Genomic DNA, 14,973 nt, shown 5'->3' with positions numbered 1-14,973 from the left:
TGTTTGTCAGAGTAGACTACAGTCTATGAGTAAGGTTTCTCTACGACAGTTAAAGAATGGGCTTTTACAAGGCTTATCCCGCTACATAGAACGTTTTAAAGACCAAAACACTTACATTTAAGATCACATTCAAAACACCGTTTTTTAAAATATCACAACATTTTAAAGAGACTAACAATTTATTCAATGTAAATGCAACATATAAAGTCGTGGAGTTCCAAATACACATCCCGTCTGCCATTTCTAGTTTTGTGCAAATTAATTTACTTAAAATGATTTTAAATCTGGCATAGTGTCAAATAACATCCAACCTCCCAAGTTACAGAACTGATGTTTTTCACATCTGCTTGAAATTAGACTCCCCAGTTTTACTAAATTTATTTTTTATTTAAAACAAAGAAAAAAAACCTGTAAACAACTGTAAACAGTGCTAACTGTAACAGCAGTTAGCAACAAGAATGGGTGACAACTGTCAGTCTTCAAATACAACTTAAGTTATGCCCTTTCTTATCATCGACTTCTAGTCAAATATGAATATGTAAATAAATAAAAGAACTAACACAAATAAAAGTTACCACTATAAGAAAATACATTATATTCTGCAGTTTGGAATAAAATATCATACAGTATTGGCTGCATCATTTGGAATATGTGTTTGACTGCTTAAAACAGTTTGATGCTAAGCAGTTAAACCTTTTCTTTGTGTAAAGGACTACACTTTTACTCACCATTAGAAATGTGGTTTGTGATTAATTTTATACTAGTATATTAAACTCCTAAATGTGAAAATGACTCAAGTCATTTAGTGAAAGAAGATACCATAGGCACCATAATATTATTTTTTTTCTTTTTAAACAAGATCTGGTGATGAACCAGCAGTAACAAAATAGGATGAAAATTAAAAGGCACATTCAGGCAAAAAATAATCAACACAGTTTGCATGACGCTGTATTTAAAAAAAATAACTCATGCTCTGAACAACTGATTGGATCAGGAACAAATATTCTGGCAGATTCTAGTCTGTCAGAGAGAAAGTGAATTTTGTAAAAGGTGTGCAATTCAAATTATGTAAATTTTTTTAATGTTGAATTTTGTTTTGTTTTAAGGTCAGTGTAAGGCTTATAACCAAGTGCACGTTAAGAGGACTGACTACTCAAAACCTCTTGTTTTCTGAGTGCATAGAAATACAATGAGCAATGAAGATATTCCTTGCAAAGAGATGTATTCTTGTATATGTGCAAATCTTAATCAAGTACTTGAGCGTCTTTCAGGTCTCGGAACACATTTCATAATCGCAGCTCTCCACAGGGCGGGGGCAAGTAAAAGGCTTAGAGTAGTCACACTCAGAATAAGAAGATAGACCTGAAAATCGCAAATGAAAGCCATTACTTCTCTTAGTTACGTGGTAAACTAAGAAGTGACTAGAAGTTTGAGGAGATCGGACTCTTCTGGACAGTATTCTCAGGAGATTCACCTGTCTTCCTAAGCAACTATGCATAGTGCTACAAAAGCAAACAAGTGCACGCTCAAATGATCTAATTATCTGTTTATCTGATTTGAAGATACAATTGCAAAAACAACATTATGAGCTTATAGAAAAACAATTATTTACACATATAGTTACGAGGTCAATTTTGAAAGCTCAATGTTTGCTAAAAGATCAAAGGCCAAATACCACTTTATTCAAAGCCCCCCCCAAAAAACCCAAACCAAAACAAACCACCCCAAACTATTCTGGTTTAATGATATAATGGCAAAGTTCACTAGTATTTTATACACTAAAAAAAGCAAACAAAAATCCCTTTAAGTCATACTGCACATCTTCTGAAAAAACATCTTAACTACATAGCCTGAATGAGTCTTATAAACAGCAGCAGGAAGTAGTTTTGAGGTCTCAAACAGAAGAATGACTTTTAGAAATTTCAGAGCTATATAAACCTATACAGAAGATAATCAAGTGAGAGCTGTCACAGGAAAAAAAAAAAAGCCTAAAGGCCTCCAAGCGCAGTGGGTGGGCCCCTAAACTGGTTCTGTGATCATGTATGGCTATCTTGAAACTCTATGCAAACATACGGTATTTGTAACTCCTAATTACATGCAGGAGTGAACGTGAAAATGAATCACCTTTACCTATACAAGTGAACAGCACTGTGTAAGTTTTTCACACATGCTTTATTTGGAATTGGTCCCAGCATTATACAGCCCACTTGCTCACACAATGAAAAGCTTGGAGCGCCAGCAAAGTATTTTTGTGAGCAGAGATACATAGGAGAAAGCAGCAAGCAGTAGAAAGTGAAGTCAGTTGTTGTATCTCCATAGCCATAATTTACTTAATTTCACAAAGCAGACTTCATCTTGAAAAAAAATAACATTCTCACAGCTTCAATATAAAACTAAGGTTTCTTTCCTAGGGCATTTTTTTTTCGTGACTACTGAAAAAGCTGGTTGTTTCTTTTGCAGAGGATTGAAAACAAACAAGCTTTGCAGGTAGAGATTACAAGTTTGTTTGCTTGTTTAAATGTTAAGGCAATTTCCACTTCAGTCTATCTGCTCTCCAGTTCGTATTTACTGATATTTCCTTACTCAAATCCTATACTCTCAGTTACCTCTTTCTATAGCTATATCAAGGTTTCAAAAGCAAAGGCTTCTCCATCTTAGTGACTTGAGTGCTATCTACAGCTCATTGCTCAGTTAATAAAGAAGTTCTAAGTGAGAGCAGTTAAGGTAAAGCATTTATAACCAAGCCATTTAAAAGTAAAACCTGCTATTTAAAATACTGCAGTACAATATGAAACAAGTAAAAAATGGAACTAAGAATCCTGTCGGGGCCATACATGTCTCCATTTGTATGGATTGATTCTACCTGTTAACAGTTGAGAGATGCCACAAAATTGGAGCATATTGGTAATTCAAATACACTGTAATACCAAATCCCAGTAAGTTATTCAGGTGCAAAAACTGAAGTTAATAACTGTAGCACAGCTTACCTCCCGAGATATGATCCCTGCTCTGCGTGCTCTACTTCCCAGAACAAAAGAGAATTCACTGACTTGTGCCAGTCCTGCTGAGACAATCCACTTGATATACTGGCTGGTCTTTGGAAGAATCAGAGAAAGGACAAGCACTGCCAAGACAAACTTTAAAAACATTTTTTTGTGTTGTTGTGGGTTTGTTTTGTTTTAAAATAGAAGAAGTGCAATAAATAAAATAGTACAATCTTTGTAAAATACTTAGCATCAAATACAATAATTCTGGACATAAACTAGTGGACTTCTAAATATGTCTTCTGTGTTAATGTCAAAAGAGACAAATGTACATTGCACAGTAAAAAGTAGTATCTTGTTTACTATAATAAAAACACTTGATAACTTTGTCACAAATCCCAAGCTAGATAAATAGATGTTTCTCCATGTGTAACTTACTTTTAACATTAAATACAATCTTTTTTTTACTATCCTAAGAATGTTGTATCAAATGGTATTCTAATCAGTAAGATTCCTCCAAATACAGATTTACAGTAAAGATGTAATATTCTCTCTTATATCACATGTTCAGGTCTTGCACAGAATTTTCATTAGGGCATGCAGCACAAAGATTGTTTAGACTATTAAAAGATAAAAAAGAGAAAAATAAAATACCTTCATTATGACCACAGACAATGTAAGGAATAGTAAGACTGTGAGTTCATATATTACAAACGTGGGGAAAACATGAAGTCCTAGCAGGAAAGAAAACAGTATTTCAAAGTTTAAGGCCAATATCTTACTATGATAATTTTTTTGAGTTAATAATGCATTTAATTGCAAGACTGTATTCTCAAAAACAAACAAACAAAAAGCCCTAACATACCTACCAACGCTACCTACTTGATGACTAAAGCACTTCCTGCATTATCCAACCATTTTTCCTTTGGAGAGGTTTAGCACAAACAATATTCCCAACTGAGTTAAACTGTATATGACTGATACATGAGCACGTTCATTTATCAAGTTTTCTGTCTTCCACACCAGTCAACAATCCAGAATCTGAACTGAAACACACCTCTAATGAAAGCTATAAAAATACTGCAGGAAGACAATTCCATTGTTCTGCACAGTGACTGCACCCTACACTTTGCTAGCCATTTAACATTTTTGTATGACGTGGTAATGGACTATCACTGTGGAAGGAACATGATATTCAGTATTTGCATAGACTATAGCTACAACAGAAAATCTAAAATCTAACTGGTTTGATTCCATGACCCTCACTTGCAAACACTGAAAGTCACCTGAACTGAAAAAGTCACCTAGACTGGAATAAGGTAAAATCATAAACCCCTGAGCATGGTCTAACAATTACGGAATTATATAAAATCCCATTGCTATAATGATGTTGTTGATTTGGTTGGGGGTTTGGGAGGAGGGGGAAAGTATCTGTCTCTTTTTCTTTTTTGCAATTTTTTTTGTCATTTTAATTTGGTAATTATATGAAGCAAGATAACAAGAACCATAAAGAGCACAGAAATTTAAAACTAAATGCTGCTAATATTAAATGTAAGAAAAAATATTTGTTGGAGAAGTCCTGGAGTCACTGAGGAAGAATCTTACTCACAGCTGACTAAGTGCATTTTTTCCTCCTAGGGTATGAGGAACTTGTGCAGACAAACATAACTGTGTATCTTTGGAAGCTTATTCCTTTTTCATAGAAGCTCTTAAAAAGAGAAACCAAAATAGTGGTGGTGTCCCTGATAAATCCAGAATAGTTGGCAGTTCTTCAACCCAGTTATTTCTGGTGAAGGACAAGAGTTTAGCTTTCTAAAGCATGAGGCACGTAAATCGATGCTGTAATTTCTTATTTTAATGCAAGACAAGTTTTCACTCATTTTCCCTGCCGCAGAGTGCTGCAGAGCCAGAAGAACTGTAGAGAACTAAGAGTCATCTTCTCTTCCTGAGTGCACAAGACAAGTTACTTACAGTTACTTCACAATATTTTGTCCATACACACATCCCATTGTGGATGGAAATGTACTTCTAAGTACATCAGAGATTTTTATACAAGTACTACCCAGTCAGCATGTACACACTGTGTTTTATTTCTTAATTTCCTTCCAACTACTGAAGCACAAATGCAAAAGACTATCAGAATAAGGGGAGAGATGGCAGAGTAAGAGAGGCAAACACCACACCAAAACCAGAAATCCAAACGTGTGCACACACGCACGTGGAGGGGCAAGTAGCTTCTCTCTCTTTTTTACTGTGTATCACGTGCACGTCGCTCATTCACCTTTAGGCCGGTCTCAGAAACGTACATGAAAACAACTAAAGAAATACAGCCTGTAACAATGTCATGTTTGATGAAGGGGCCAGCTCTGCCACATCTGGAACTGAAGATTTCAGAGGGAGGCTATAAATATAGCCTAGTGCTCTCATCACTACTGGCAGAGCTACCTTTTCAGTTCTGGAGCAGACAGGCAGTCTGAAGTCCATTCGAACTGCTGCCCAACGTAGAGATTACTACCATATTCCAAAGAGCTGAGGCACAAACTACCGCAGATTTCGATACCAATCCCGTGGAGGTAAGCGTCTGCGAGGTGAAGCAAGCCTAAACCTGTTACATACACTATTCTGAGCAAACAAACAAACATCCCAGCACACAGACATGTTTTGGGGAAAATAAATCCCACCACAGTGGATTTCATGGTCATTACAGACCTCTGCCCCAGCCCTAGATGAAAACTTAGGATAAGGCCAGAAGTCGTATCAGACTGCTGTACAAGCACATGAAGCCTTCCTAACAACACGAACGTCATCAGAGAGATTAACTTCCCAGACAGAAGGTGCATGAATATGGGCATTTATTTCAGTGGTTTTAATCAGGCTTTGTGACTAAGCTCAGGAGTCACTATGGACTTGTTCTCTAAAATGGAAGAAACGCTTCAATCAAATAATTCAAGAACTTCAGCACCGTCATCAGGTAGCAAGTGACATGTTGGCCTGTCACCAACAGCTAGGATATCACTTAGGTACATTTTCACAGAGCTGAGCATAAGCCACCAGACTTCAATTCTAAGCAGTGTTCCGGAATAGCTAGAATGGAGGCCTTGAGGTGAAGGTGACCTTGCATCAATGTCAAGCCAAAAAGCACAGTTCACTCGTGTAAGTTGGTATGTGTTCTTCTGTGGATGATTACAGGCAAGATTTTGCACATCCTTTTTATAAGTACTTTTTTCTTAACAAGTCAACTCCCTCTCCCCCCTAATCAGACAGATTCCACCTATCTGCTAGAGGGCTGCTAAACAGCACGCGAAGATCCAAATGTCATGGCCACATCCTGGAAGATCCAGCATCAAGAAAAGGAATCTTGGAGATCCTTGACAGCAAACAAGATTACAGAAACCAGAACTCTGTGGGTCAAATTGGAGCCAGTAGAGTCAATTCTGACACATCCGCAAGACAGGACATCGCTCAGAAAAATCACATTAGCGCTGCATTGGGATGTTCTATCTACAAAGAGTCTTAATGAACCTAAGATCATAGCTAGCAAATGCAATAAATGCTACAGCCCTGGCTAGATCGTTAAGTAGCAGGGGGGAAAACCAACATTCATTTCCACCTTTCTGCAAAGGGGAAAGTCCTCTTGATTCTAGTTACAGTTCTGAGAGCTTGAAACCTCCAAGCTTCATTGTATTCCATGCAGGACAACAAAGCAGTAGTCCTGGATGGAGACGGAGAAGGTGATATATGTCACCTAATAAATTCCAGGTTGGGATCTTCCTTTGATTTCTCTCAAATTCAACAGAAATGTTAAGAGGCTCATCAGAGAAACATTGTGTGCGTGTTTGTTCTGGACGGTGGTGATGCTGACAGTGTCAGCATCACCCACCTTCTGAAGAAAAAGTCCGCACTGTTAAACGGTTTTTAGCATCTTGCATTCAAGGTTCAACGCTGACCGCAAGATTTACCCAAAAGGGAAACCTGGAGCCTGGCAAGTGAGTACATCTGTACGGCACATTGAGGACACACAACTTTGTCAGTCCGTGGAAGTAATCTGCCTCCTCACCAGTGGCAGACAGGGTCCTGATGCCCAATTTCAAACTCTGTATGTCTTGTAGACTGACAAAAAATGGGTTATTGGGGCCTTTAAAAAAAAAAAAAAGTCAAACAGTCTATGCAAAGATGCCTTCCATCTTTCTAAAAAGCAATCAAAACAAAATCGAATGATGCAGAGGTGGAAAGGGAAGGATCTGAGTACTAGGTACCAAAACATAAATGAGAAAGGAAGTTCTCAAAATGTGGCTGTAAGGGATTGGTCCACATGTTCTCTCAAAAATATTAGTGAGGACGGGGACTAACAGGAACTTTCTAACCTCAGCAGGTAGCATAAAGAGAGCCAGAAACCTTGAAGAACACACAGAGGCCTAAATGAATGTACAGATGGAGAGTAACTCAAAGTGCAGCTGTTAATGCCTAACTGCAAAGGTGTGTTACTCCCCCAAATGCACCCATGTGCAAATTTGAAAGCAGTAGCATTACACAGGTCAAGCTGAGGGCAGGAGCACTGTTACAGATATTACACGAACAAGTACTATTCACAGCTCAGCTTTCAGAAACCAGAAGGATTTCTGTAGTGAGAACAGAAAAGCAGGCATTTAAGACAAGCAAAATAGGAACTAACTTTTCCAAATGACATATTTACTGTCACTTTTCAGTTAAGTAAATTTTTTCTATTTATTCCTTTACTCTAAAAGGAATGGAAATGATATTACTGCAGTGGTGTACGATCCCACCTCTGGATCTCAAGCACTTCTGCTCTCTATAATAGGGTGCTTGCTGCATATAGCAACAAGCCTTCTCTTTAGGCAGGGGGAGAGACTCTTTCCCTGTGGCTTTTACATAATTTCATGTAGTAAATCTCTATGTATTTATAGATACATAACATTTGCATTTATAGATCTATAAGTAGGGAGCAAGCAAGAAGCCTTTTCTTACTAGATTTCTTTTTTAAAAGTTTACGGAATACTTTTTATCTTACTCAGGTTTTGTTTGCAACATCGTATCACTGGTTTTAAAACCTACCTCCTTGCCACCCCACAGAAATTCCTGTTAACCACAACATTTGAAAGTAATTGAAAGTAAAGGGGGAAGGGGGGGGATAATGCTTATTTGGGGGGGAAAGGGGGTGTGTTTGGTTTTTGTAGGGTGGTTTGGTTTGGTTTTGTTTGGTTTTTTGCCTTTTTTTTTAAAAGCAAGCATTGTCACATTTTGTCAGAGGCCTATAACATAGCTCATTTTTCTGATTTTTAGCTAACTTTCTTCTGAGGCAGGAATAACACCCATTTTCTTTAAAACCATACAAACTTGTGAGGCAATTTTCTTTTCTTTCCCTCCTTGCAATTATAATGGTAACAAATAGTTAAAAAGATTTATTTTTTTTTTTAATTCTGTAACAGAACTACCAAAATAATTTCCTTATGGTATAAAATAAGCTATATGGAGTGCTTCCAGCATGCCAACTGAGGTCTTGCTGTTTTCTGGTACTGTACCGAAGTCTTCTCTCTAGTCTTAATTTATGCAGCCACAAGAGTGTAGGGCAGTATTTTTGTTCAGTCCCTTGTAAAATTAACTTTGGGCTTACAATTACTTGTCATGCTTTGTAACCCTGGTAACACTATCTGCTCCATCACCATCTTTACTAAAACACATAAACAACTTACCTGTGAGCATTTAGCAATTAGTCATCCAACCTTGTCAGTTATATGGGCCCAAGAGTTTTACCATAGCTCACCACTTTCCTCCCTTTATTAAAAAATAAGTTATTCAAATAAACATACCTATTACTAAGCAATCTGATCAGCACAAGCTATTATCATGGGCTGGGTAAAACAAAAATCAAGACTGGCAAGCATAACTACTTCCTTTTTATTTTGATAACCACCAGAAACAGTTTTAGTTTCTGTTATGAAACAATGGGTATCAAACAGGTATATAAGGAAAGGCATTAAAATTATGCTGATGATGGGACTTCACTGTTATCTGAATAAATATACGGAGATAAAAAGAACAATAGAAAACTTAAAACCAGAAGAAAAGCCAAGGGCGGTCTTGAAAAAAACCACAACCAAACCCTAAGGATTTCTGAGTAAGCGTGGGTTGAAGGAGGTTGGATTTGTGCAATGGGCCACATTCAAACCCCTATTTTAGACCTTGCAATGCCCCCCATAATAGGACACACATCTCCTATACAATCCACAAGGAGAGACAAGCGCTTTCACAGGGCCTGTCTCCTCATTCACTGTACCTAAGCACTTCAGTAACGTGCCTCAGTTTCCTTTAGAGAAAGCGTACGGGGGCATGCATGGACAGCTAGAGCATGTAGCAGTTCAAAATGAAGCTACTGGTTAACTGTAAATATTCTCAGAGTAAACTTGTTTTGGGTAACAAGCATGATGAGTTACTCTCCTGGTCTTAGGCATCAATGCTGCATTTCAGTTGGCATTCAGGTAGTCTCCAAGATACATCTTGTTCAATTATTTTTTCCTTGCGTTGAGAATGCACAGATCACATTTTCCTAACTAAAGAAACAAGATGCTATAAAAAGAGATCTGTTTCCATTATTGTATCCTGCTTCTAGAGAAAACCAAGCCACAAGAACCTGAAATCTACTCTACCAATTGACTCAAAATAGCAATGCAATTTTAGTATAAATTACAAATATAGCTGCTGTGAAGACAGAACATTAAAAAAAAAAACCCAACACCCAAACCCCCTTTTCCCTTTAAATTTTTAGTTACATGTTTTAAATAGTGCAAATTCAGAATTAACAATGAAAAACTGACATTAAAACAAGAATTGAGAGCACAACATGGAAATTGCTTATGAAAGTGAATGTTACATTTAAAAATACCAGCAAAGGCAAACCAATACAGTGGTCAGTTAACAGTTTAGTATGTTAACAAAATAAAAATCTATCTCCTTCCCCCAATTTGTAGACACCATTTTTCCCCTCCCTCACATTAGTAGGTCAATATTATTTTTTAAGTAAGTTTTCTTAGAAGTTACCTATGGATGCAAAGAAAATGATGGCAAGAAAGTCACGTATTGGTTCAATACAGGACATAATCTCCTCAGTAACCATGTGACCCTGAGAAGAGATCAGAGCTCCGGCTAAGAAGCATCCCAGCTCCATTGAAACATCCAACAGCTCTGTGATCTGTCAAGGAATAACAGAGAATCTAATGTTGTTCTCTAGCCCCGAGTGACTTTATATAGCATTTCACAGTGACATTATAAAACCGTACATTATACTGAATGTAGGAAATTACTTTGTCTTTATGCAAGTTCAACAACAAATAGAATTCAGTGTATTTATTTCAGTGTTCTGCAGTATTGTATTTATACAAAAGACTCACAAAACCAGTTTCCCCTCCATGTTACCACCTTCCCTACAAAAACAAAAATAAATTTCTTAATCTGCATTGTAATGCTTTGTGTCACTCTTAAGGATAGCATCTGATTTCACAAAAACCAGAAAGACTGTAACGGCTTTGGAGTCAGGATTACATAATACATCAAGGCTGTGAAATAAAGCAGTAAGAACAGCATATTTTCCAGCTGTCAAACAACAGGGGGGGGAAAAAATAAAAATCAAAGCTTTTAATTTGGGAGAATAGTCTCAATTTAGCAGAAGTCCCAGGCATAAATTACATTTTATTATTGTAAATTGAACTTAAACATGCCTGCGTGCTTTACTGAATAGGGATGCATTTCAGCATGTGAAGTTAACTACTGAAATGAAGCATGGTATCTGTCTGAAAGAATTCAGACTGCTTCCTTCTTTTTTGTTATTTGAATACAGTACTAGAAGAAAAAGATGAAACATGTATAAAGAGACTGAACTAAAAACAAAGCAACTGCTTAAGGCAATGCTTGGAACATTAAAAAAGCAAGCAGTACTTTTAGTCGGTATAAAGTATGTTTTAAAATAATTACTTTAAAATCATGCTGCTGCAGACAGTCATCTTACTGAGAAAGGGCAATGCTATTAATATTAATAGAACATTTAAAACTGAAGACTTATTTCCATATTAATTTAGATTAAGCAACAATACACCATAGTACATTTAAGGACAACATTCATCATATCTTGAACGGTGTTACACTGTAAGGTATGAAGCTAAAACTCAAGTGACTTGAAATTAATGGAAGAGAGCAAAAGATACAATGAACAAGTCTCCGAGCTATGCATAAAATGCCACCTAAAAATAAACCAGACTTTTGTGTATTGAAGTATTAATGTCTGAATGCTCATCACATAACTCCATTTGTGCCAACAGTCTGTAATTTATTGCAAGACATTTAAGAAAATGAATTGGTTCTGTCAACTAATGCAAATAGTTGCTGATCAGGCAAAACCAACAAAACAACATTATAATGTTACTCTCATTTTAAAACAAAAGGCATTTCAGTGCTTTTCACAATCTGAAACTGTAAGAGGGAAGAAGTAAATGTATATAAAAGGCTTTGAAAATCACCAAAAGATCAATACAGGAAACAGTTATAAAGAGGAAACATTTAAGTTCTCAATCACACATAAGTTGTTTTAAAAGTCACAACCTCTTGAGTATGATTAAGATCCAATATAGCCTCTTTAAATAAAGTTGGAATTATTTTTACTATTCAGCTATAATCCTCCCACACTTAACTGTTATCAGCTATAACAGACCTTCAGATCAAAACTTTTACTGCTAATATTTTAAGTATTCCCACATACGTGGTTAGGTTACCATGTAAGAAGGGATTCAGCAGCTCTTGTATTGGAATTGCGTGATACTGTGCTGTTAGGAGAATCACTATTCAAGCAAGGAGCAATTTAAGTGTGAAAGAAACATGCCTGTTCAGAAAGCATCAGACATAACTGGAGCAAACTGTATGTCCATCTGGGTTTGTTCCCAGAGCATAAAAACTGAATTCCATTCCTTCACTCTATGGCAAGCTAAGTATGAGCTCAAGGGTCTCGTAGATAAAAAGGCAAATTTTGCTATTTCTTGTCTACTACTCTAGGTACTACACAACTTCAGGTCTACATAATCTATAGGTCACTGTACACACAGAGAAGTGTGAAGTGGATAAGAAGGCAAGAAAAGAACCAAAAATTACATTATTTTCTTAACACCAACCCCCTTCCTCCAGTATGTTCTTCAGATTCATATCTAGATTTATACAGAGATTCCTTTTACTGTTCCCATCCTGGTCTCTGGTTGTCCAATAATATTACCAGTAAGTGGATACATTTCCTCAACTAAAGCTGCAGCATCAGGGTTTATTATATATAATGTGTGGGTGTGTACGCACACCCACACACTGGAGAGGGTTTGTTTTACTGGCAGGAAGGCATTCTCAACAAAATTTCTTACATAAGCAAAACTTGGAAAGTATTTTGCATTTAGTATTCCCTCTCTGCTTTCATCATTTTTTATGTTTTGCCTCTACCAAACAGGGCTCTAACCATTACTAATCCCTGGGCTCTGCACTGACCTTTTCTCAACTCCTACATTACAGAAAGCTTTTTCAGTCAAAATTAAATGAAAAGTTTTGTCAATTTACATGTTTTTCCCAGTACAGTTTAATTTTCAGTTGTTTTCAAAGGTCCCATTTTACTATAATTCAGAAAGGATTGCCTTGCTTTCACTAGGATATTGGATTTTTATGTTCAAATATTCTACCACAGTAATAAAGAAAGAAATAAACATTACTGCTATAACTTGTTCCAGTTGAATTTCAACCATTTGTTCAGCAGTTGTTTTGCCTATATTCTCTAATAATGTGTATCTTATTGCTACTCTTTAATCATCACAGAAGCTTAATGAATATGGTAAGCCAGTAAAATTAAAGAAATCCCTGATGGAAATAAATATATTAGAACTTCAGGCTTTAATAACTTAAATCTGCCCCAGAGTAAAGAGGTGAATTCTAAGCTTGCATTTTATGGAAGTAAAGCCTTAATGGAAATGGAAACAATTTTTAGTAAGCCTTGTGAAAAGCCTTGTATTTTATTAAATAATTAACTAGAATATTTGAGATTACAGTTCTTCCTTAATCTTCTCCTTTTAATTGATAGGAAAGAGTTCACAAGCAGGTTATAAGCCATTGAGAAGTACTCCAGGCAAACAAGGAACGACATTCCTGATACACTGCAGGAAAAAGTACATGCATCTTTATATATAAAGTACTGCAATAACATAGCTATATTTTCTTTTCATCTTTTTGCTATATAAAGCAAGCTGGCAATTTCCCTTTGTTTGCTGCCATCATCCCAGGTCAACCATAAGGCAGTCAAACTGGAAGCCACTTTCCCCCCCCATGTGTACGCATAGTCCTATAAACATCTAAATGTAACCGCTATCTTTCTTGTCAGGTCAGGTTTTATTTTTTTCCAATTCTTTAATAACATTCAGCAACTTAGTTTTAAAACATAACAAAACTGACCACTGGGGTCCTGCAGATGTCCAATACAGCAATTTATTATCAGGACAGCGTTTAAAACAATTCTCCCAGTAATGTTTCTGTACATACAGAACATGAAAAAGCAACACTACACCAGTGAACACTCCGGCTGACTTACACTGTGGTATATATCTCAACCTAAAAGTACCAGTTTGGCCATTGATCCTAAATGGTCATATTTAAAACCATAAGCTAGATTTGCTCTTTATGTTGTGATTCAGGAGAACAGTTCCCCAGTTAAAAAAAAAAAAAAAAAAAAAGGCATTATCTGCATAACTCAAAGCGTAAAAGGGAGTTGCTGAAAGTGTAATAATGATCTACTGAACCTTTGGTACTGATGACAAGGTACATGATTGAAAGATGCACAACTGTGTCTCAAAGTCAGCTAGATTTTTATAGGAATGGCACTTGATGCAATTCCCCCCCCCCCCCCCCAATCTAACTAGTTGAGAGACAAAAGAGAAGGGAATTTCAGTTACTTGTGAGAATATCTGGGAACAGAAAGAGGTATCTTAAGCTCCAAATCCTGGTAAAATATCTCATATTTGAGATTTGTTGTATCTCTTCTACTCTAAGTTAGTTATCAAGCAGAGACGTATTTAAGATCCTGTTTCAGATTTAATGAGCTGCAATGCTATACAAGTGAGCCAAGCAGTTCAGAAATGCTCAAAAGTCACTTCCATACAGGAAGTTCCTCAACTGACAGGATAATCCTTACATCAAAATTGCTTACTCATTCTGCAGTATAGGAACCTCTTCTGTCCTATCCTCCCTCTTGTTTTCCCATATAGATTTGCCCTTACTGGTAAAGAAACGGCAGTTCTTGTTTAATTAGTCATCTAAGATTTTCAAACACAGGAAACAAGTAAAATAAATTAAGTTTAGATATAACGTGCATTACATGTGCTAGTGTTACAGATGAAGCCCAATACAGGATAAACTTAGGTGGACCCCAGAAACCCAGTCAACACTGAAGCACATAACAAGTAACTGTATGCATGAAGCAGGAATACCATATCATTCCTAGCCCCTTTGTCATGTATTGGAAAGGATGTGGCCTGCAGAATAACTCACATGTTAGATAAAGAATTAAAATATTTTGTTTAAAAACGTCTCTCAAGTTTTCTAAATGGAGCCACAGAGTCATCTTTGGTTAAGGCCATTAAAACATGCACTCTCTTATTCCTCCCTCTACAAATTCAAAAGCTTTTTTAGAATTAACACTGGTATGAAAAATTCTGTGTTTGCAGATAATTACAGAAACTTGGTCAATAAATTACAGAAACTTGGTTAATATTTGGGCTTTGTTTTCCAAGGAGAAAGATCTTTGCAGGAACGGTGACAGTTTAATTGTTTTCCTACCTGGCACCCAAAAACTTTTCCAAATACATGCAACATTTTTTCAAATTAGATTGCCATCCCCCATCCTATGGTTTTATTCCTGACATAGTAGGGCATCTATACCGATTAAGATTTCTTTGTTGAGCTG

The 14,973-nt window shown here is 36.5% G+C and overlaps 1 protein-coding gene across 2 annotated transcripts in view; it reads right to left on the bottom strand.

Moving 5' to 3' along the window:
- Positions 1–366: 366 nt before the first annotated feature.
- Positions 367–14,973, bottom strand: part of TMCO3 (transmembrane and coiled-coil domains 3) — a 35,338-nt gene continuing 20,731 nt past the window's right edge. Inside the window, exons 11-14 of one of the 2 annotated variants that reach the window (XM_075057389.1) lie at positions 10,041–10,191; positions 3,639–3,718; positions 2,988–3,137; positions 367–1,362 (exon numbers count right to left, since the gene is read on the bottom strand). In XM_075057389.1, the coding sequence (XP_074913490.1) occupies positions 1,249–1,362; positions 2,988–3,137; positions 3,639–3,718; positions 10,041–10,191 (495 nt within the window). In that variant the 3' untranslated portion in view covers positions 367–1,248. Of the gene's footprint in view, positions 1,363–2,987; positions 3,138–3,638; positions 9,554–10,040; positions 10,192–14,973 lie in introns of those variants that run through there. The other variant, XR_012654394.1, reaches the window with a different exon arrangement.

Source organism: Buteo buteo, chromosome 25 (assembly GCF_964188355.1).
Source record: "Buteo buteo chromosome 25, bButBut1.hap1.1, whole genome shotgun sequence".
NCBI lineage: Eukaryota > Metazoa > Chordata > Aves > Accipitriformes > Accipitridae > Buteo > Buteo buteo.
Note: the sequence above shows the minus strand (reverse complement) of the source record. Positions and strands in the feature narration are given on the sequence as shown.